Source organism: Mirounga leonina, unplaced genomic scaffold, assembly GCF_011800145.1.
Source record: "Mirounga leonina isolate KUSES-001 unplaced genomic scaffold, KU_Mleo_1.0 Mir_125, whole genome shotgun sequence".
In the NCBI taxonomy this organism is placed as follows: domain Eukaryota; kingdom Metazoa; phylum Chordata; class Mammalia; order Carnivora; family Phocidae; genus Mirounga; species Mirounga leonina.
Window position 1 is genome coordinate 58,096,342 of NW_023270305.1, and position 24,869 is coordinate 58,121,210.

General features: G+C 40.7%; 1 protein-coding gene and 1 non-coding gene across 3 annotated transcripts in view; one reads left to right on the forward strand and one right to left on the reverse strand.

Moving 5' to 3' along the window:
• Nucleotides 1-12,359, reverse strand: part of EML6 (EMAP like 6) — a 261,708-nt gene extending 249,349 nt beyond the window's left edge. For both annotated transcript variants that reach the window (XM_035001542.1, XM_035001543.1), the window contains exon 1: nt 11,974-12,359. In XM_035001542.1, coding sequence (XP_034857433.1) covers nt 11,974-12,170 — 197 coding nt within the window. In that variant the 5' untranslated portion in view covers nt 12,171-12,359. The remainder of the gene's footprint in view (nt 1-11,973) is intronic.
• Nucleotides 12,360-19,170: 6,811 nt separating this feature from the next.
• Nucleotides 19,171-19,308, forward strand: LOC118008342. The gene has a single exon (XR_004678659.1). It is a non-coding gene; the product is annotated as a small nucleolar RNA SNORA1 (small nucleolar RNA).
• Nucleotides 19,309-24,869: the final 5,561 nt, after the last annotated feature.

Consider the following 24,869-nt stretch of genomic DNA (forward strand, 5'->3'; position numbering starts at 1 on the left):
AGGGACATCAGGTTGGAGGGGGAGCCAGGAACCAGATTGTAAGAAGCCTTAGAAACCCTGCTAAAGGAGCTTGAACCTTATCCTGTGCAATAGGGCACCTTAGGTAGCTTCTAAGTCTGGCTTTAGGAAGAGTCGTTTTCAACACCTGTTAGATGGCCAACCTCACAAAATCATCTAAGGGTCCATGCATGTCACTCATAGCCAGGGCTGGTGTCCAACAGACGTGCACCAGTATCTGTGCCAGGTAAAATATGAGAATATTTCTTCACCAACTGGTAAAGAGCTGTGCCACCAACATCACCTTGCAGCCTCCTGTGAGTGCCATCTGACCACCTCCCTGGTGCCTGCTAGCATCAGCCCCCTTTCCCATATACTCCCCTCTCCCTCTCCCACCAGACCCTGGCAGGGGGGAAACACCCTAATGGTAGCACTGGCACCCCAGTAGGCAAATGTGTGTTGTCCACTTGGCTCCCCGAGGCTGTGGTCGCCAGCCATTGGCCAGCATCCCCCAGAGACACCCTGGCATGGCCTCTTATGAGAACTGAAAATTCCATGGTGTGTTATATCCCCAGTATTTTGTACTTAAGCCCTCTCAATATCCCTTCCTTACCTTTTCTTGCCCTCAACTCAGTATTTCTCACCACTGTCCTGGTTTTTTTTTCTATCAAGAAATCATTTGCCTCCTCTTCTTATCTACCTCCTCTAGTAGAGTTGCCATTTGTTCCTTCTCTTAGCCCATACCTCCCTTATTAGACAATCTTTCTTTTTTTTTATTTTAATTCCAGTGTAGTTAACATAAAGTGTTATATTAGTTTCAGGTGTACAATATAGTAATTCAACACTTGCATACAACACCCAGTGCTCATCAAGGTAAATGTACTCCCAATCCCCTTCACCTATTTTACCCATCCCCCTACCCACCTCCCCTCTGGTAACCATCAGTTTGGTCTCTATAGTTAAGAATCTGTTTTTGTTTGCTTCTCTCTCTTTTTCCCCTTTTGCTTGATGATTTCACATATGAGTGAAATCATATGGTATTTGCCTTTCTCTGGCTCATTTCGCTTAGCATTATACCTTCTGGATCTACCCATATCATTACAAATGGCAAGATTTCATTCTTTTTATGGCTGAATAATTTCCACTGTATATCTATACCACCTCTTCTTCATCCATTCATCTATCGATGGACACTTAGGCTGCTATTATAGTTTGGCTATTGTAAATAATGCTGCAATAAACATAGAGGTGCACATATCCCTCTGAATTACTGTTTCATGTTCTTTGGGTAAATACCAGTAGTGCAATTACTAGATCAATTATAGGGTAGTTCCATTTTTAATTTTTTGAGGAACCTCCATACTGTTTATCACAGTGGCTGTACCAGTTTGCACTCTCACCAACTGTGCACGACGGTTTTTCTTCACATCCTCACCAACACTTCTTGTCTCTTGTGTTTTTGATTTTAGCCATTTGACATCTGTGAGGTGAACATCTCATTGTGGTTTTGATTTGCATCTCCCTGATGATGACTGATGCTGAGCGTCTTTTCATGTGTCTGTTGGTCATCTGGACATCTTCTTTGGAGAAATGTCTATTCATGTCTTCCTCCCATTTTTTAATTAGATTATTTGGGGGGGTTGTATAAGTTCTTTATATATTTTGGATATTAACCCTTTATCAGATGGGTTTTATAAGGGTTTTTTTTGTGCTGGGTTGTATAAGTTCTTTACATATTTTGGATATTAACCCTTTATCAGATATGTCATTTACAAATATCTTCTCCCATTCAGTAGGTTGTCGTCTAGTTTTGTTGGTTGTTTCCTTTGCTGTGCAGAAGCTTTTTATTTCAATGTAATCCCAACAGTTTGTTTTTGCTTTTGTTTTCCCTTGCCTCAGAAGACATATCTAGAAAAATGCTGCTACGGCCAATATCAGATAAATTCCTGCCTGTGTTCTCCTCTAGGATTTTTTATGGTTTCAGGTCTCATATGTAGGTCCTTAGTCCACTTCGAGTTTACTTTTGTGTATGATGTTTCATTCTTTTGCATGCTGCTATCTAGTTTTCACAACACCATTTGTTGAAGAGACTGTCTTTTCTTCATTGCATATTCTTGCCTCTTTTATCAAAGGTTAATTGACCATATAATTGTGGGTTTATTTCTGGGCTTGCTATTCTGTTCCATTGATCTATGTGTCTATTTTTGTGCCAGTACCATACTGTTTTGATTACTATAGCTTTGGAATATAACGTGAAGTCTGGAATTGTGGTACCTCCAGTTTTGTTTTTTCAAGATTGCTTTGGCTATTTGGGGTCTTTTGTGGTTCCATACAAATATTAGGATTGTTTGTTTGAGCTCTATAAGAGACACTGTTGACACTTTGATAGAGATTGCATCAAATCTGTAGATTGCTTTGGGTAGTATAACATTTTAACAATATTTGTCCTTCCAATCCATGAGCATGGGATGTCTTTCCATTTCTTTGTGTCATCTTCAATTTCTTCCATCAATGTTTTATAGTTTTCAAAGTATAGGTCTTTCACCTGTTTGGTAAGTTTATTCCTAGGTATTTTATTATTTTTGGTACAACTGTAAATGGAACTATTTTCTTAATTTCTCTTTTTGGTACTTTGTTATTGGTGTATAGAAAAACAACCAATTTCTGTGTATTAATTTTGTATCCTGCAACTTTACTGAATTCATTTATCAGTTCTAGCAGTTCTTTAGTGGAGTCTTTAGGGTTTTCTATGTATAGTATCATGCCATCTGCAAAGAGTGAAAGTTTTACTTTTTCCTTACCAATTTGAATGCCTTTTATTTCTTTTTTGTTTTCTGATTGCTGTGGCTAGGACTTCCAGTACTATGTTGAATAAAAGTGGTGAGAATGGACATCCTTGTCTTGTTCCTGACCTTAGGGGAAAAGCTCTAAGATTTTCCCCATTGAGTGTGATGTTATCTTAGACAAACTTTCTTAAAGCGGCAGCCCTCTGAAACATGGCCCCACCCTATAGGCTACAGCTGATTGGACTGGGTGGACATCCTGTCCAGTGCTAAGCCAATTAGATTTTCTTTCTTGGAAATTTGGAATCAAGACGCAAAAGACTGATCGATTCATCTGGTATTGTAGGACCAAGCTGGATAGTCATGTGTGCTGAAGGGCTGAGATGAATTGTGGAAAGGGATGACTATGTGCAAAATGGATCATTGAGTTAAGAAGCCAGTCTGCAGACATAGAAAATCAAAGCATATATTATCCAGAGAGAGGCAGAGATATGAATCTGTATGAATCTGTGATTCTTACAAGAGAAAGACATAGGGAAAGAGAAAGAAATAGCTGCCTGATAACTGTGCAATGCCTGAAAGGCCAGCCTACTCCCTATAATAGAGTTCCCAAAGATTCTCTTGTCATCTTATGATCCTCTCCTTAATTGTGTTCTTTGAAAAAGTTTCAGTTTCTTGCAACTGATCTCTTATTTAGAAGGCATCCTGTCATTTGTGGCTCCTGTTTTATTCTTACCCATAAAATCAGTTCACAATGAACACAGAAACATGTTTTAATGACACTGTTAAATAGCAGCTACACTTAACACGAATCCTCGTGCCTTAAAATAATTTTCGATAGCTTTAGAATAATTCTCTGACCAACCTATTTATGTACTGCCAGTCCAGAGAAAGATTCTTTTATCTCAGGGAGTTATTGCTGGCTTGCCACTCCCCTCCTTCATGCTGATGGGGAAAGGGGTGGTAAAAAACTAGTGGGCATCTGTGGAATACTTCAACTTCTGGGTTGAGGTCATCTAGGTGCCTGCCTCCCACTGGGGGAAGAAAGGAATGAACTGATGAGGGGGTAGAGGTCAAGGGGCACAATCTCTGACTATTCCCTCTGCATTCCCTTTTGTCACCAGCAGCAAGGCCAAAGCCTGGAAATTCATTTTTAAAAAGCAAGAATCTTTGGGAGTAAACAAAGCCAATGTATAGACTGTTGCTGGTCCCTAAACCAGCGATTGCTAAATACTGCACTGGGTCCTCAAAGTATAAATATGGTTATATTCTTTAAACATAAAAAATTTACACATCCTTATAGTTTCTAACACCATCTTTTCAAATAGGATAGCAACCAAAGCCTCAGATTTCTATTACTTCTAAGTTAATCTTTTTAACAATTGTTTCAGTTTCTGGGTCTCCAAATGTTCAGTATCTTCTAAATGAGAAGAATGGGCCCTCTGCTAGGAGAATTCAAAGGTTATAGACATGCAAGACAATTCAAAGGGAAGAGAAAAGTCTTTTCAATAGATAGTGTTGGGACAACTAGATATCCACATGCAAAAGAATGAAGTAGGACTCCCCCTACCTCACACCATATATAAAAATTAACTCAGAATGGATCATCTGCCTAAATGTCAAAGCTAAACATTTTAGAAGAAAATGTAGGCATAAATCTTCATGAGTTAAATTAGGCAATGGTTTCTTGGATTTAACACCAAAAGTATACGGAACAAAAGAAATAAAGAAATAAATTGGACATCATCAAAATTTAAAACTTTTGTGCTTCAAAGGACACCATTAAGAAAGTGAAAAAACAACTCATGAAATAGGAGAAAATGTTTGCAAATAACAGATAAGGGACTTATATTCAGAATATATAAAGAACTTTTACAACTCGATAAAAAAAACAATTAAAAATGGGCAGAGGATTTGAATAGACATTTTCTCCAAAGAGAATATACAAATCATCAATAAATTATGAAATGATGATCAATATTATTAGTTATTAGGGAAATGCAAATCAAAATCACAGCGCGATCCCATTTCACACCCAGTAGGATGGCTATAATCAAAAAGAACATAACAATTGTTGGCAAGGCTGTGGAGGAGTTGGCACTCAAGACATTGGTAGTACGATTATACATTGCTTTGGAAAACAATTTGGCATTACTTCAAAAAGTTAAACACAGAGTTACCATATGATTCTGCAAGTCCACTCCAGGTATACACTCAAGATACCAGAAAACACAGGTCTACACAAAGGCTGTGGACATCTCTTCCACTGCTCACAGGGACAAGCTCACCATCTCCGTAACTCATTTCATTCAATGCCTGCTTGGTTCTTTCTGGAGCATTTAGAACACAGGGCTAGGTACCATCTTAATGAAAAAATTAATTCTGTTAATTTAAGAATTTAATCAATGTATAGATCATATATATTATTAAAGTCTATTTCGCTAGCTGGCAATCTCATTTGGGTTGAAAAAAACACTGGTCTACTGAGCTCTGAAACATACCAGTGAGGTCCCTAAAATATTACTGTGGCCTGTGACCAGAAGCATTGGCATCACTTGGGAGCTGTGAGGCCTCATACCAGACTTACTGAGTCAGAAGCTAGATTTCAGCATGTGCTCAGGTGACTCCTATGAACAATGATATGTGAGAAGAAATGTCTGCTCTCAAACACTTTAATTACACTTAAGATCAATCCACATATGACAAATTTGGGTTAAACTTACAAAAGAAGCCTGACTGCTGAAGATATGTAGTCTGGTGGCTTAAGGATGACTTTCCATGTGGTTTCAGGACGAGTAAGTCCCAGATGCAAAGCCAGCAAGTCAGCCTTCCCAACAGATTCCTTTTTTTGGTGGCAAGAATGTCACCTACATTGCAAAAGTGTTCAGATCCAAATCCTTGTGGGTAGGAGAGGGCTTAGGACAGCTCTACTTAGAAATGCTGCCATGGAAGTTTTTCACTTACCACAGTATAATCTACATTCTGATTGACTGTGGTTGTGGGGCCAATTTCATTCTTTGTAAGAGAGTATATTCCCGTACAATGTTTTCAAACAATGACCCACTATATAGTAACCATTTTTTTCTAAATAAAAACATGGTCATATATTCTGAATTAAAAATAGAGACCCACAATATGATAGAGAAGTATATCTATAACAAGAATTGAATGGAATATTTGTGACTGTCCAGGGAAATCTAGGACATATGGTACCAAGACCCCTGGGGCACTAATGACCTGGATGAGAGTTACAATGACCTTGGTCTTTCTCTGGGTATCTACACCAGAATTCTCGGCACACCAAATTCCTCCTCACCCTGGTGTCTTTGCATGTCACCTCTCCTCTGCCATGCCGTCTTCACTTACCCGCCCTTCTCATCCTTCTGGTCTCAGCTTAAATGCCATCTCCCTAGAGAGCTGCCCTGGAATCCTATGGCAGGTAGCTTCCACTAACCCAGTTCCTCTCTATGATCATTCCCTTCTCAGTACTTGTTACAATCTATATGCACCGTGTCTTTTTGTTCATTCATTGTTGGCCTCCACCATCAGAATGGAGGCAAGAATGTGGTCTTATTCACTGCTGCACTCCCTGCACTTGGTACCTTCTAGAGAGTAAATGCGATTTTGATGAATAAACAAGTAAAATGTTCCCAATTTAGGGTATAAACAAATCTTAATAAAAATTACCAAATAGGGATGCCTGGGTGGCTCAGTTGGTTAAGCATCCGCCTTCGGCTCAGGTCATGATCTCGGGGTCCTGGGATCAAGCCCTGCATCGGGCTCCTTACTCTGCAGGGAGCCTGCCCCTCCCTCTGCCTGCCGCTCCCCTGCTTGTGTTTCTCTCTCTCGCTCACGAATAAATAAAATCCTTTTTAAAAATCACCAAATAGACTATACCTTATTAATAAGAATAACAGTAATAAGATTATTTACGAACAGATCATAAACTTCCATCAAAGCCTTTCACTTCATGCTCTTGCAAATGAACAGGATCAAATGAATAGTCAATGGTACTACTGAATTACTTTGTTTAAATCTCTTTCCCTCTCAGAGCCACTCCCACCCAGAGGGAAATGAGAAGATTATCTCTCAGAGATGGGAGAGAGGGGAATGCAATGAGATGACACAGATCTATATATAAAAGTATCTGGTACAGAACAGGTACTCAACTCAATATGGGTTTGATTCTTTATAGTTACCCCCATGTTTCCCTTATTCAAACTGGTCAAGGGACTAAAGAATATGAAATCACATTTCCAGACCCTCATGTGAACCTGTTCACTCAATACCCTACACCCAACCACGGCTGTTAGACCCCTCTTTTCAAATTCAGCAAGTTCAATTGTATTTGCAGCACCACATTATTTTAGCCATGTCACAATTGAGACTTAATTTTTAAAAATATCTCTAGTAGATCATTGTTTTGGATAATTGTCTCAAAGCTGGTAATGTTCCTGAGGTGAATTTGAACATGGCTCCACTTCTAGATTGAGTTCTAGCAATCAGCTTCAAATACTCCTAATAAACTGATAAGCACCAGACTGATAAAGAGAGTTAGGAGAAGCAAGAAGCTCACAGAGTTCTGGTTAGAAATAAGGCACAGTGGTAGGGACCACAGTGACTGAGAAAAGTAAAAAGCATGTAAAACAGTGAAGCAATAACTTTGGGCTTTGGAATCAGCCCTGGGTTCCAATTCCCATTCTATAGTCTGCTAAATAGTGACCATGGGCAAGATCCTTAGCCCCTCTGTGCCCTGGTTTCCTCACCAGTAAACTGGGGCTAACAATAGTTCCACTGTCATTAGGTTGTTAAGAGGATGGATGAGATAAATCTGTACACACATTTATTTAATGCTGAGTCTGCACTCAAGAAATGTTGGCTCTGGTTATTAAATTTATTCTCATCCTCAAAGATCTTATATACACTTATAAATGAAAACAGAATGAAAGAAAAGTACTAAATGATACATATTAAGTGAGCAGCAGTGGTCACAAAAGATGCAAAACTTTAGGAGTGCTAGGCACGCCTTCATCTAAGGATGGTATAAGGTCTCATGGGAGTGGTGAAGCTGAAGCAGATGGGGCCATGCAGGGTGTGGATACAAACAGGCCCCCTGCGGTGGGCACTTACTGTTTGCCAAACACTGTGGGGCACCTTGTATGTAATCTCCACAAGCTACAAGGCAGATACTTTTAAATCTCTAATTTGTAGATGAGAAACTGTTTTACTGGTGATAGCTAAGGCTCACAGAGGTTTAGTAATTTCCCCAAGTCGCCCAACTGGTGGCAGATCTGGGTTTCAGATAGGATCTGACAATCCACCACTGTGCCATTGTTGGGGAGAAGGGCTGATATGGAGATAAATCATTCCAGCATGAGGCAGGAAAGAACAGAGTAATGTTTTCATATGGCAAGTGGGAAGCAAACAATATATACTTTAAAAAAGAAAAAAAGGAAAATAAGGGAGGAATAGTGGGTTAGGGCCAGAAGGAATGGAAAGCTAAGGAGTCTGAGCTTCAGCTGGTGGACAATGAACAATCTGTTTTGTTTACGGTGTAAGTCTGTGCTTTTAATGAAATACTACTAATGCCATGACTAAGAGCAGTTATTGAATACCAGCTCAGGGCCAGGCCCCAGTCTAAACCATTTGCATACATTATTTCCAAAAGTTACAATTTGCAATTTAGGTATTATTATCCCCGTTTCACAGCTAAACAAGGCCCTGAGTGGTCAAGCCAGTCATTCGGATGACTCCAGTAAACAGCACAGTGGGGTTCATCACTGAGTGTGTGCCAGGTCAAAGTCAATACAAAGTCCTTACCCTGAAAGAGTATTGCACAAAAACCTTCTTTGCATTAGAGAGTGAAAAAATAAGAAAAAGGAAAATGGAGACAGGGAACTAGTCAGAAACAATATACCAATCCAGAGTAAGGAGATAAATGTCTTAAATGGAGTCACTGAAAATGGAAGGGAGGTGACAGAGAGCAAAATGTGTTCATGACCTTTTCTTTCATTTACTCCATTTGTGTCATGATCTGCTACCTGCAGTAGAAACCAAGTTAGTAAATATTCCAGTCTCTATCACCAGCCTTGCCTTTAAGCCTGAATTGAGTCCTGTTGTTAGTCTAAGAGCAAACACGGCTTCTAGTATTTACCTGTCCTGTCACAGTGCTATCAGGGCTAAAATAGGCATCATCCTCTAATCTGTTATCTGTATTGACGAGTAAATCATTCAAAAGAATAAAACTAAGCCTCCACATCCAATAAATCACATTATGCTTCACATATCAACATTTTAAAAAATCTGACTTAAACACATAGTCTGTCAAATCAGGAAGACACATATGCTAAGCTCCAGTGAGCTCTGCCAAATCCTACATTATTATTGAAGTTCATCGTGATCTCAGAGATCACACGGTTTTATAAAATGGAGTGGTGTGGTATCAACATTTGTTGGGCTGCTTTCTAGTTAATATTCTGGGGAAAGTAGCACAATAAATAAAGCAGTAGGAAATATATACACCATGAATATAGCTTTCAAGCTAAGCCAAAAGCTAATAGATAATTACTTACATTATCTCATTTGACAGAACCAAGAGTTAGAAGCTTGAACGATCATATAATGTTTCCAAAAACCCAAAACATTTTTGCACTGAAACCTTAGCTATAGTCCTCCTCATTCAATAGCTAACCGCAATATGTTAAGTGGAAAATCAGTAGTGTAACAGGAACACAAGTTGAAATTCATAAAGATAAAAGAGCCTAATTTTCCTGTCCACATCCACAGTTAATACATAAAGATTCCCAACAATTTACAATATTAATCTGAAATATTCAAATATATTTCTGGGAATAAAATTATGAAAGAAATGGCACTCAAGAGTCTCACTAAGGCTAAAAACAAATGTGGTCTGTGTACTGCATTTATCAGAAAAAGATATGTATGTAAGATAAGGCAAAATAACAGCATATACAGGCTCATTTTACAGCTCTTAATTACATAGTGATCTATGGTTTGTGTTTTTAAAACTGTTGGACTTAATTTTATTCCTATGTGCAAAGACACATACACAGATATTAAAGAATTCTGCTCACCTGTACATACTCTGACTCAACCAAATATCATGAAAAATTTAGCAGTAAAGTCCAGTCTCTGAGGGTAGGCTTACCACTATGCCACAATTCAGTATAAAGATACAACTACCTTCATAATAGACCAGAAGCTAAGTTGTAATTTTTTTTTCATCACTTGAGTCTTCTGCAAACCAGTTACACAAACAGCTTCATTCACCTTTTCCTCCAATCTGAGTGTTTAACTAAGCCATGTATCATCACACTCCTACCAGTCCAGCTGCCTGTCATCACAGCACTTTACTGCAACTCCACCCTTTTCCCCCCTTCAGTTTCAACAGTGCATTTTTTTTAAAAAAAATTAAGATTAGGAGTTCAAACCCTTAAAGTACTTCAGTGAGCTGTCACAACAATATTATTTAACCCCAGGGAATTTTCTGTTTAATTGCCACTCTCTCCGTTCCCCCAAAGGGCTACATCTTATTTAGATGGTGTAATGGAAAGCACCGCATTAAGAAAGACAAAGCAAAAACATAATGGGTTTAAATTTTTAAACATCTAACCTTTTCACAAGTCACTTTTCATCATTTGCACCTGTGACTTTCATAAGCGGCCTGGCAACTGGAGAAGCAAAATCTCCAGGACAGAACCAAGTGGGATGCCCCAATCACAACCCTCATTGTATCAGGAAGCAAAGAAAAAAGCTATTTTCTCATATGTGACAGGAAGAAAGTTTTACATGTCAGCTCCACCCAATCTTGGGAATAATAGAGCTCCTAATATTTAAAATCTTCATTTTCTAAAAGTCAAGTTTTTAAAAAAATATATATATCTTACTGTATTTTCAAATATTAAGTTCTTATATTTTGTAACAATTTTTCAACTGTAGGGCTCAGATAAAAAGAGGGGGTACTGCAGAATAAGCACAACACTAGAAGGGGGGAAGAAAGCAAGACTTTTAAATCATTCTCCCCAAGGAGAAATCAAAACCATTAACATTACACCACATAACCACTTATTTCATTATGAAAGGCAAACTTAGAACACAAGTGGTAATATTCTGAAATGTGATAGAAGTAGTTCTACATCAATGAACACACAAGTTTGGAAGGCACAAATATGGTCTCTGTCAGTTGTAGTCTATCCTCAGCAAGCTATTTGCCCCATGGGTGAGGCTCCCATATGGAAATCTTCCTTAACTGCAGAAGGCTGAATGGGATTCCCTGTGAACAGCATCTGGACCACACCTTGTTTGGTCTCATAAGCAGCTGACAAGAGCTGGAGGAAAATGCGTCTGGTCCAGAGATGACAGGACAGGGCCAAGAATCAAAATATGTCCCTCTACTGTTTAACAAGGAAGGCCCCTTAAAATGGCTATTTATCTAATTGTGTTTTTCTTATCAGTCTTGGCTACCCACTGCCAGATGTTGGCCTTTCGGGGGGCTGACTGGTAGGATTTTGTGGTCCAGCAATTGCCATCATTTTATAACCTCAGTGATGTTGTGGAAGCATCCATTTAGTGTATAAATATGGTTGGGGTTTTTTTTGTTTTGTTTTGTTTTTGGCATTAAAACACTGCCAAGTGAAATATTAGAGAACAAACTCCCCACCCATTGCAGAAATTTTCCAGTTTCAAAGCATCTGGGATGAAGATTCCAAATTACCTATAGCAAAATTTCTTCTAGATTTTTTTAATCCTCTTGCTTGTTGAGGAACCTACGGAGGAGCTTGCCAAAGATGACACCCGCCGTTCAGATTATTGGTCCTACATTTACCCAGTTAGGGCAGGAAGAAGTGTTTGATGGTTACCCGGGATCCCTCCACTTGTAGCCGGAAAGAACACCCAAAAAGCAGCAGGACACTCAACTCCTTAGAGATTTAAAAGCCTTCCCGAGGAATAAAGAGGAAAGAGATCTCCCCCTCCCCACCTGCACCCCCCACCCTGTCTTTGCCTTAGTCTTAGAATCGCAGCCCTTCTGTAATTCCATGCAGTTCCGGAGAGAATCCTTTACTCCAGAGGGCTCCTGGATCTGACCCCAGGAAAGCCCGTTTGGTCATCCTTCTCCCCACCCTTCCAATCTCCACACCCAGCCCTTCCCCACGACCCCAGGCCACTTCCTTACCTGATAATGTCGTCGTTGTGTCCCAAGAAGAATTTTTGGCTGTGCTCTCGGGTGTTGTAAACCACCCCGACCCCAGCCACAAAGTAGACCACCTCCTTGCCGGCCGTGTAGTACAGGTTGTTGCGGCACTGGTGACCCCGGTACCCGTACACCCACTCCAGCCGGAGCTGGCAGCTGGGAGCTGTCCGATCCGCCATGATAAGCCGACCCCACGCGCCCCCCGGCCCCCGCGCTCCGGGTCTGTCCTCGCCAAGACTCGGGCTGCGGAGGACCTGCAAGGGCTCAGTGTGCAGCGCCGGGCGCTGATTTCCGCGGCGACGCACAGACACAGCCCAGTGCGCCCGCTGCCACCATCATCCGCCGCCGCCGCCGCCGCCGCCGGAGACAAGCCGCCGGTGCGCGGCCGCCAGACCCCGCCGGGCGCCCCGGCTCCCTCTCCCCGGGCAAGGCGTCTTCGCGGGCGCCAGCACTCGCACGCGCGCGCCTCACTGCACCTGCAGGCTTCGGCCCCCAGGAGAGGTTCTTGGGGGGGTCACCCCACCTTTTAAATCAGGGATCTGCATATCCAAACACTGATTACCCAGTTCGCTCCCTGAAGTTTGCAGTGCGTGGGGGCTTCGCAGCAGGCAATGGGATTTATTCTGTGACAGCTTTGATTTGACAGAGAACCCGGGTAAGCTTTGCCATCACCATCGCTGGATCCGAAACTGACAGTCTATACCCAGGATGCAAGAGAGAGGAAGAAAGAAACAGATTTTTTTTGTATAAGTCACCAGCCCAAGAAAATGATCCCCAAACTAAACCAAGTTTTTTTGTTTTGTTTTGTTTTTTGTCAGCTGGTCCCCCCTTTCCCCTCCATATCCATCTCCTTAATGTATGCCCTAAATGCTTCTGGCTGGCGGTTGCTGATACGATTTAAGAGAATACTTTGTTTCCCCATTAAGCCAGGGCGAATATGCAATGGTCAGTTTTTAGATGCTCCAATTTAAAATTCGTATCTTCCGTGAACCCCCTCTTGGCCGAAAAGAAAAACAACAACATAAAGAACTTAGCAGTTCTCACAGATCAGCAACTCCAACAGCAAGCGTCATATAAGATTTTTCTGAATTGGAGGAAACGAGACACTAGTGCAGTTGGAGGCAGGAAAGCGCTACTTACTAATGCTCCTGGTCCAAAAGAAATTAAATAATTAACAAGTGGTAAAAAAATCGTGTACCCCCTCTTCAGGAAGGTCTGAGCTATCTACGGGGCCCCCTGGGCTCAAGGGTTAGCCTCCAGCCCGGCGGGGGGTGGCCGCCCACCTCACCCCGCAACGTGCGCAAACACAACCCGGTCTTCGGCCGCCGCAGGTCCGAGGGATGCCAGCCCCCAGGGACAGCCCGACGCGCGCGCACTGCCTCCCTGTCAGTGTCCTGCACTCCTTCCTCCCACACCCGATCCGGCCTCGTCCGCAGAGCATCCCAGCTCTCTTCGCCTCTAACCTCTGCTCGGAGCGGGCGCCGGCAGCACGTCCCGATCTCGCACTGAGGAGCGAAATCCTCTGCCTGCCCTCCCTTCCCCGCCTCCCGCACCCGAAGATGGGCTTCGTCACTGGGGCGCCGCGGGAGACAGGTTCTTCCTCCAGCCGGGGCTCCGGGGGCGGGGCCACAGCGCCGCTTTCGGGAACCGCGGTGGCCGGTTACTAGGCGAGATCACAGCGCTTGGAAACCGCGACGCCCCAGAGCCTAGCTCTCCCCGCCCAGGTTGCCCCTCCCTTCCCCGATGCATCCCGGGAATTGTAGTCCTTTCGATGCCAGCTGGGTCGGGGAGCGCGCGGAGCTGGACCACAAGTCCCAGGATTCCACACGCCCAGAGGGGTCCGTAGAGAGGCCGTTACCAGCGTCCGCGGTTCCTGCGGTTCTCCGGCTGAGCAGAGGAAGGCGCACCAAGGGCGACCGCTTGTCAGCGCCTTGCGTTCCCTAAGCGACTGAGGCGGCGGCCGGCGTGCGTGTGTATCTATGAAGAGCAGTGGAGTTGAAAAGAGAATCTGTGTGGCCCACCTCGAGAATTTCTTCTGCACCAGTCCCTGAGGCTTACTGTAGCTAGCTGACCGAAGCCCAAGTTTGTTTCCTACTTCAGTTTTCCATTTTGTTCAGGTGGGTTCTAATCTGTTAAAGTGCGGTGCTGCCACATTTAAGAAAAATGCTGGGGGATGTGGTCTCACTCTGCCCTAAGAACCAGCGCCTTCCCAGGAGCTACCTCCCAAGTTACTTGAGGATAACCAGATTTTGGAAATGGGAAGGCGCTCACACCACAAACAACCAGCCTCGGCCTTCAAACGCAGATGCCTGTGGCATTCCTCCTAAAACTGCCCAAAGTGAACTATGAATTCTGCACTAGCCCATTTTCAAACTGGGACCACAGCTGACCTGTGGGAAGAGATTCCAAAATCTCAGTGACTAAAAGACTGTAAAAGGATGATACAAAGGATATTGGGAGCATGTCCTTTCCTTTCTGAGCTCAGTGTAATCGTTTACTAGTTCTTCAACTACTTCAAGCTTTAATATAGCCCTCTGAGGGGTAGGAAAGTCTCCAGAAGAGTAGAAGTGCCAGAGTTTGGATGACCAGTTGCAGCCTGCAGCAATGAAGAAGGTGTGAATTGGTTTCATTGTTATGTTTAAGGGAACAGGAATCTGCAAATATGTCAGGTGGCACTATGCAGATAAGGGCACTACCAAAAACAAAAACAAATTCCTGAAAAAGATTTGAGACATAAGCAAAAATATAAATGACCAGAAATGCCATACCATAAAACAGTGCCGGTGAAGTATATAGACAATAAATTCTATATAGGAATCCAAAAGATGAAGAGATTTTCCAGTTATAGTAAGTCAGGGAAGACTTCATGGAGGAAATAGGAAGTATAGGTAGAATTGAGATAAAGATAAATTGAAAGAACATTCTAGGGTCGCCTGGGTGGGTCAGTCGTTAAGTGTCTGCCTTCGGCTCAGGTCATGATCCCAGGGTCCTGGGATCGAGCCCCGCATCGGGCTCCCTGCTCTTCAGGAAGCCTGCTCCCTCTCCCACTCCCCCTGCTTGTGTTCCCTCTCTTGCTTTGTCTCTCTCTGTCAAATAAATAAATAAAATCTTTAAAAAAAAAAAAACCATTCTACATGGGTCTATGGAATAAAAGGATAGATATAGGAAAACATAGATTTAAAGACACTGAATAGAATTGGTGCAAGAGAGAATTCATGTACGATGAAAAGGGAACATAAGCCTGAAAGGTTAGATTGTGGATGGAGCTGAACCTAGAGGTTTGCCCTATATCCTTAAAATAATGGAGAGTTGTTGAATTTTTTTTTCCTTGACAAGGAGAATAAAACAGTAGTCTTCAGCAGAAATAAGTTTCACCAGGACCTGCCATTATCCCCATGCAGAGCCAAGGGAATAAGCCAAAATACATGGAACCTGAGATACACCATTGGCTGCATGGAATGGACTGTGGAAGTGGACATTTTATAGGATCTCGAGAAAGAGCAAAGGCCCGTCCCTACAGAGGCTATACTGAATCCCAATAGATCTCACCCTTTTCCCTACTCCACCCTTTTCCAATATCTATATCAGGACAAAAAAAAAAAATGGACAAAATAATGCACAGCCACCAAACTATAGCTCTAAGAAGATCAACTCATTCGTAGATAATGTGGGAAGAATATCAAGAATTCATACACAATGTATCAGAACGATTTGGAAAGAACTGCCCCATTAAGCAACAAAAAAGGGGGGGCATAGCCAAAGCAAACCAAAATCCTCAAAGACAGTTACATTATGTGAAAAAGATAAATGAAGAACCCCATCTGGAAGAAAGTTTATGTCAAAGAAGCAGATTCTCTACCAAAGAAGAATTCAGTTATAATATGAATTCAAAATATCAAAAGCTTAAAGATGGATACCAAAAAGAAAATCCAAGCTAAAGAAATAATTGAATGTAAAGACAGTTTCAGATCTAATGAAAAGATTTGAAACAACAGAGGGGAAAAAAAGCCTGGAAATCAAATTACCAGTATGGAAACAACACTGGAAATTATCACAAGAAATGCAGGGGGGAAAGACAGGATATTCAAATAGAGAGATGATGCTTGAGAGAGCAAAGCTAATCCAACATACAGATCATTGGTATTCTTAAATTAGAGAAGCCAACAAATGGAACAGAAATAGTATTCAGAAATAAAGTAACATATTAACCGAATTTGGGATTAAAGGGGTACACTGTATACCAGAAAAAAAAAAAGATGACATAAAATAGTCTCCATGGAGGCATATCTTAACAAAATTATTTAACTTCAAGAATAAATAATACTTCAGGCGCCTGGGTGGCTCAGTCAGTTAAGCGTCTGCCTTTGGCTCAGGTCATGATCCCAGGGTCCTGGGATGGAGGGCTCCGGCTCAACAGGGAGTCTGCTTCTTCCTCCCTACTCTGCCCCTCCCTGCTCCTCTCTCTCCCCCTCTCCCCTGCTTGTGCTCTCTCTCGCTCTCTCTCAAATAAATCTTAAAAAAAAAAACAACTTCAAAATCATTTGCAAACTTTAGAGAGGACTATTACACCATCTCTGCCAATTAGTAATTACAGGGAAACATTTAAGCATTTACTGTGTGTTTTGGGAGGAACTGAAGTTTCTCCTCAGTTGAAGGAAAGATATTTACCTAAGAATACTAGCTAATATAAGAAAAATGATAGATTTAGAAGATTATTCAATGATGTAATTGATGCAGGCAAAGGTCATAAATGTATACTAAACTGATTAGATGAAAAAATGCTAAAGAATCACTCCCACAGATTATCTACCTTTATTTTTTTTTAATTTTTTTATTCTTATGTTAATCCCCATACATTACATCATTAGTTTTAGATGTAGTGTTCCATGATTCATTGTTTGTGCATAACACCCAGTGCTCCATTCAGAATGTGCCCTCCTCAATACCCATCACCAGGCTAACCTATCCTCCCACCCCCCTCCCCTCTAGAACCCTCAGTTTGTTTTTCAGAGTCCATCGTCTCTCATGGTTCGTCTACCCCTCCGATTTCCCCCCCTTCATTCTTCCCCTCCTGCTACCTTCTTCTTCTTCTTCTTCTTTTTTTTTTCTTAACATCTATTGCATTATTTGTTTCAGAGGTACAGATCTGAGATTCAACAATCTTGCACAATTCACAGCGCTTACCAGAGCACAGACCCTCCCCAGTGTCTATTACCCAGTCACCCCCTCCCTCCCACCCCAACCCCCACTCCAGCAATCCTCAGTTTGTTTCCGGCGATTAAGAATTCCTCATATCAGTGAGGTCATATGATACATGTCTTTCTCTGTTTGACTTATTTCACTCAACATAATACCCTCCAGTTCCATCCACGTCGTTGCAAATGGCAAGATCTCATTCCTTTTGATGGCTGCATAATATTCCATTGTATATATATACCACTTCTTCTTTATCCATTCCTCTGTCAATGGACATCTTGGCTCTTTCCACAGTTTGGCTATTGTGGACATTGCTGCTATAAACATCGGGGTGCACGTACCCTTTCGGATCCCTACTTTTGTATCTTTGGGGTAAATACCCAGTAGTGCAATTGCTGGATTATATGGTAGCTCTATTTTCAACTTTTTGAGGAACCTCTATACTGTTTTCCAGAATGGCTGCACTAGCTTGCATTCCCACCAACAGTGTAGGAGGGTTCCCCTTTCTCTGCATCCCCGCCAACATCTGTCGTTTCCTGACTTGTTAATTTTAGCCATTCTGACTGGTGTGAGGTGGTATCTCATTGAGGTTTTGATTTGGATTTCCCTGATGCTGAGCGATATTGAGCACTTTTTCATGTGTCTGTTGGCCATTTGGATGTCTTCTTTGGAAAAATGTCTGTTCGTGTCTTCTGCCCATTTCTTGATTGGATTCTTTGTTCTTTGGGTGTTGAGTTTGATGAGTTCTTTATAGATTTTGGATACTAGCCCTTTATCTGATATGTCATTTGCAAATATCTTCTCCCATTCTGTCGGTTGTCTTTTGGTTTTGTTGACTGTTTCCTTTGCTTTGCAAAAGCTTTGTATCTTGATGAAGTCCCAATAGTTCATTTTTGCCCTTGCTTCCCTTGCCTTTGGCCCCACAGATTATCTGCCTTTAAATGGAGAGATCTAGAGGTCAACATTTCAGTCAAATTATCAAATTTAGTATCACCAGGTTGCCTGGCTGGTTCAGTTAGTGGAGCATGCAACTCTTAATCTCAGGGTTGAGGGTTTGAGCCCCACATTGGGTAAAGAGGTTAGTTAAAAATAAAACAAACAACAAAAAAAATTAGTAACACCAATACCAGAACAAACTGCTTCTTCCACCTCCTGATATAATGCAGTATGAATTGCTGCACAAAATATTTTTGGCCAAATACCTAACCCAAATCTTATCAAGCCTTAACACCTAACTCAGTTTACAGAAAATATGGGATATGTGAACAAACAAGTTAATTGAAACCACAAGGAAACAGGTAATGCCAGAAGATAGGACAGGATATAAACTGGCCTAGCCTCATCAAAAAAAGTAAATGTAATGAAACAACAAAAAATACAAAAAGTGGGGAGTTATTCTTGATTTAAAAAGATGAAAGAAATACAAAAACCAAATACAATGTGATTAGATCTTGGATCCTGTTTTTTTGAGTTTGGGGTTTGTTTTTTGTTGTTTTTTTTAAGTCTACAAAGGACAATGTGGGGAGAAGGAACAACTGAGGATATTCAAATACAAAGTGGATGCTAGAGGATATTAGGGAATTGCTGTTATTTTTTAGAAAATCTTATTTTTAGGAAACCTGAAGTATTTAGGAATAAAATGTTACATCTGCAACTTACCTTCAAATGATTCAGGAAGAAATGTGTTATTTATATACATACAAACACAGACATGCACATCTGCATAAGAAGAAATAAAGCAAATAAGGCAAATACTAGCAATTGCTGAATCTAGGTATTTTTAAAGTTTTTCTGCATGTTTGAAATCTTTTATTATAAAAAATTGGGGGGACACCTGGGTAGCTCAGTCAGGTAAGCATCTGCCTTCAGCTCAAGTCATGATCCCAAGATCCTGGGATCGGGTGCCACATCCGGCTCCCTGCTCAGCAGGGAGTCTGCTTCTCCCTCTGCTCCTCCCCTGCTCATGCTCTCTCTCTTTCTCTCTCTCTCAAATAAATAAAATCTTTAAAAATAAATAAAGAATAATTTTAAAAAGGTAGTTTTGTGGCTCTATTGAAACAGAAGTTATGTTTCCATCACATCAGGTTTATGGCAGTGGTGACAATGAGACTTGTAACATTTTCTGCGAGGCTGATGGAGTAGACTGGCAATAAAACTTTACAATATTAGAAACAAGGAATAATATATTTTAGATCATTTGCCAAAATAGCAATCAATGTACTTGCTATAATTTGACTTCTAGGGCCCTAAAGTAAATTGCTTGAAGAAATTGAATCCCAAAGATTACAGTTGGGTAATTTTTTTTAAGAGATTCTTTTTTTTAAAAGATTTTATTTATTTATTTGAGAGAGAGACAGGGAGAGTGAGAGAGAGAGCACGAGTGGGGTGAGGGGCAGAGGGAGAAGAAGACTCCCTGCTGAGCAGGGAGCTCAATGTGGGGCTTGATCCTGGGACTCCAGGATCATGACCTGAGTGAAAGGCAGATGCGTAACCAACTGAGCAGGGAATTTTTGAAGCATGTCCATATTTGAGAGGAGATCAAAGAAGCCCAACCAAAACAACTGTGGACTGACTGACAGTGACAACTGTGGATTGAACAAAAGTTCTTTTTAAAAGGACTGTTTTGGAGGTTATGATTCTGACTTTGGAGGGACTAAGGTGATGGGCAGTGGAAAGAATCACATGTGAAATTCCTTAAATAAAAATAGACTTTAAAAAAATTAAAAATAAAAATAAATTTCTCACATGAGAAGTCTGGAGGTATAGCAACTTAAGGAAACAGTCAGATACCCAGAATCTTCCTGTCTTGTTGTTATACTACATTCAGCACAGATCTTCCACATCATGATTTAAGATGATAAACTTCAGTATTTACATTTGCATTCCAGCTAGCAGGAAGGAGAACAGAAGATGGGTACACCCCCTCTAAGGATATTTTCTGTAATTTTCATACAATACTGCTGCTTACATCTCACTGGCCAGAACTTAGAGGGCATGTAGCCGCAAGGGAAGCTAGGCTTATACACTATATTCTTGGGGGCAGTGCGTACATTTAAAATCAAGAGTATTATATTAAAAAGTGGAAAAGTAATGTTGGTTCATCAGAAGTTTCTGCTATCACACTCATGGGTCCTTTTTGAAAAAACTTTCTGATGATGATATTCAGCCACCCAAGAAGTGAACAAATAATCAGAACTGGAGAAGTCATGGTAAAAAGATGGGAGATGAACTTTGAATCAATTTAATCATTCTTCAGTTTCACTCAAGTATTTTTGTTATTGTTAACTCAGGCAAAGTTAATTGATACCTTTTTATTTTTAAAAAGCTGATCTAATATGATCCCATGCTCATGAAATTATTTCTATCCATCCAACCATCTGGCCCTGAATCTAACTGTATCTGTTTAGAAATATTATAGTTCCCAAAACCTAACTGGTTATTTTCTGGAAAAGTGAGATTTAGGACAATGTATGGCTTTCTTCTTTGTATCTTTTTGATGGTTCAAAAATGTTTGAAATGAGCATGTACCATTTTTAGTAAAACAATAAATCACTGCCCTTAAAATATGTGTTGATAATAGATTGTATTTTATTGGAATAATATTTGGAGTCATCAGGACATACCCTTTGGTTGACCCATCCACACCCTCTTAAGTGGCAAAATCAAGGGCCTGTCAGATCATTGAAGAGTTAGGACATATGAGTGTAGCTATTTAACCACAATTTTCTCTATAAAAGCTAACCAATTTGTTTAGAGCTAGACCTTGTAGCCTTGACCTCATTAGCAATGAACTACTAAAAATTGACAATGATATTTTACCAGCTATCAACTAATGGGGTTAAAGTCCACATTTTTAACCAAGTAAAAGATTTAAAAATAGGACATTGAAAGATGCTCAACATCATTAGCCACCACAAAACTGCAAATCAAAACCACAAGGAGATACCACTTTATACCCCTGGAATGGCTATAATCAAAAAGAAAATTGCAAGCTTCAGAGAGGATGTGAAGAAATTGGAACCCTCATACACTACTAGTGAGGATGTAAAATGGTGCAGCTGCTTTAGAAAACAATCTGGCAGTTCCTCAAAAAAGTTAAGCATAGAGTCACCATGTGACCCAGCAATTCCACTTCTAGATATATACCAAGAGACGTAACATCCATCCACACAAAAACTTGTACATGAATGTTCATAGCAGCATTACTCATACTAGCCAAAAAGTAGAAGTAATCCAACTGTCCATCAATCGATGAATGAATAAATAAAATATGTTTAACCATATAATGGAGTATTATTCCTCAACAAAAAGGAATGAAGTACTGATACAAGCTACAACGTGGAACCTTAAAAATATTCTAGACAAGGGGTGCCTAGGTGGTTCAGTGTGACTCTTGATTTCAGCTCAGGTCATGATCTCGAGCCCCGCATCAGGCTCTGCGCTCAGCAGGGAGTCTGCTTGAGATTCTTTCTCTCTCCCACTCCTCATCCTCCTCCCCCTTTCCCCTCCACTCTCTCTCTAAAATAAATATTTAAAAAAAATTCCAGACAAAAGAAGCCAATCACAAAAGACCACATAATGTATGATTCCATTTACAGATAGAATGTTCAGAAGAGGCAAATCTATATAAACAGTAGATCAGTGGCTTTCAAGCAGAGTATGGGTAGGTGTGGGAAATGTGTGTGACCACTAATGGGTATGGGCTTTTTGGTTGGATGATAAAAATGTCATAAAATTAGATTGTGATAATTGTTGCACAACTCTGAATATGCTAAAAACCACTGAATTGTACACTGTAAATGGGTGATTTTATAGTATGTAAATTTCAATAGGGCTAATAAAAATAAAATCAATGTTTAACTTATTTTATTTGGTTGTTGCATGTTGATTTCCTGTATATTATACATCATAATCATTTCCATGTAATTCCTTAAATGTCAATCATTTTTAGAGAAGAAATTATTATTCATAGAGGAAAAGATTGATTTTTAAATTAAAGTTCATGGTTTTAATCTATCATCCAGAACCTATCCTATGTTTGATGTCTTTATAGGAATATTAAACATTTTGTGTAAACTATATGTCACATTAGAAGGTACAAAATGCTGGAGCTAACGGAAATGGGCAATTACCAGTCATTCATGGAGAAAAGAACTTTTCAAGTTTTTTTCCCCACCTCTGTTCAAACATTTTTAACAAAGGATAAAGAGGGAGCCTCTATTGAACTCTAATAGACTAACTATAGTCTAAGATCAAATCAATAAAAAGTTTCCATCATTTTTCACTGAAGGTAGTTTCTCTATATTCTCTATTCAATAAAGATAACATGAAAGAACTAGATCAGATAAGTAAGAAAAGGCCTCTTTAATCCATGTTTGAAAAGGACCTATTCTAAAAAGCATTCCCAGATATCCAGAGTCTGTCTTTCAAATGTAATTACCTATGATTTTATGTAAAGTTTAATTTACAGTCTAATTGCAGACCAACTTGCAATGTACAGACATCTACAACTTCAGCACACATTTGATATTTCTTAGTCCAAACATGGGCCCTGGTATAATTCTTTTTTTCTGCTCCTGGTAGTAATTCAGTTATAGCGTTCCTTTCTAATAGAGCCCCCATTGAAACTCTAATGAGATCTCTAATCTCAAAGAGAAAATATGAAAAATTAGTCACATAACTAATAATATATGCTATACTTGGAGTACATTTTATTTTTTTAAGATGTTATTTATTTATTTGAGAGAGAGAGAGAATGAGAGCACGAGTAGTGGGGAGAGGCAGAGGGAGAGGGAGAAGCAGGCTCCCCGCTGAGCAAGGAGCCCCACGTGGGACTCAATCCCAGGACCCTGAGATCACGACCAGATCCGAAGGCAGAGGCTTAACCAACTGAGCCACCCAAGTGCCCCTTTTCAGTCCATTTTGAATGTTTTAGGTCAGTTATAATAGGGGTCACATCTGCCTGTTAGATGTGGATCACTGTAATTGACATCATTATATATTCTTCCTAAGGGGAACCTATAGGCTAATTAATGTGTCTCCTCTAAAATTTTTGCAGTATTTCCTAGTAAGAGCAATGACAGTTTCTTATAGAAGATGTTAATTTGTGTTTCAAAACTTTAAAGATGGTGTGGCAATCTCAATGGTAGGGAGGTTCCCATAATGATAATTTAATACTTATTACTAACTAGTAGTACTAGTAGTAGTTTTGTGCTAACTTCAGGTACACTTTCTGGAACATTTTTCAAGCTTACACTGAAGGGGAAATTGTAATCATGTCTACCTAAGAATCATAGGATTCTAAAGCTGAAAAATATCTTAGAGATACCTTAATTTTACTAGTAAAGGAGGCTCAGGTGATGGTCAACAATGAAGATCCCTAACAACTTTATTGAGTGCTTGTATAGTCAAACAGATAACTCCTCAGTACTGCTATGGGGAGGAATTAATAATGTTACACAGAAAGTATCATGGAATAGTATGATGGGGAAATCCTTTCAGTTCAGAAGATAAGGCTCTGGAGCCAAATTGCCCAAACTGTAATCCCTACTCTGCATTTAATGTTTTTTTTTTTTTTTTTAAGATTTTATTTATTAATTTGACAGAGAGAGAGATAGCGAGAGCAGGAACACAAGCAGGGAGAGGGAGAAGCAGGCTTCCCGCAGAGCAGGGAGCCCGATGTGGGACTCGATCCCAGGACCCTGGGATCATGACCTGAGCCGAAGGCAGACGCTTAACGACTGAGCCACCCAGGCACCCCCTACTCTGCATTTAGTAGTCTTTTGGCCTTGGGCAGTTTACCTAATATCTCTAAGCCTCGGTTTCCTCATCGGTAAAATGGACATAATGTACTTACCTCATAGGATTGTTGTAAGGATTGAATGAGTTAAATACATCTAAGGCAACCTGGAGCTCTATATGGACTCTCCTTTTTCTTACGGAGCAAAGATTTTGCGGGGCTATGGAGACATGCCCACCTAGAACCCATCACCTCCCTGACCTCTTATAAGCCAGACTCCAGTTATCGGAGACACTGGAATTACTACATAAATGGCCCTGAGCCCACTTACTACAGGGCTATCTTCTGGACTGCTCTGCTGGAATGTACTCTCCCAGATCAGAGGCTGACCTGAAGGGATAGCGATTTGTGGGCTGGGAGAGCATGTACCTGAAGCTGGGATGCATGGACTGAGTGTCCACAAATTTGTGTGCAAGGCCCCTCATGGACAGAGTAGGAGGTAGGACAAGAAGAGAGGCAGCCTGGAGGCAGTGGCCCATTTCTCCTCACGCTGCCACATTCTGGCATGGAACTCAAGGGATTCTAAGAATTCTGTGTTTGAATCTCTCCTTCCAGGTTGTTATGAAGGCACATTTGACAAGAGGAAAGAACGTATTTGATATCTTGCTTGATATCTAACTTTTAAGCATGTAGACATATGGAATGGACCCCTTTAGTATTCTTGCCTTGCCCTGATGAGTGTTAGGGAGTAAGCCTGGTGCCTTGCCCATAGTAAGCATTCAATAGAGTTTAATTATTATTGTTGTTGTTATTGTAAGTGACCCTTCTCACTTCTAGCAAAATACAATCTTTCCTTTCCCCCACTGACCAGAGACAATACATACAGCCTGCCAAGAGAACGCTGATGTACAAGCACTCAGGATAGAGATTTCTGAAGGCCTGA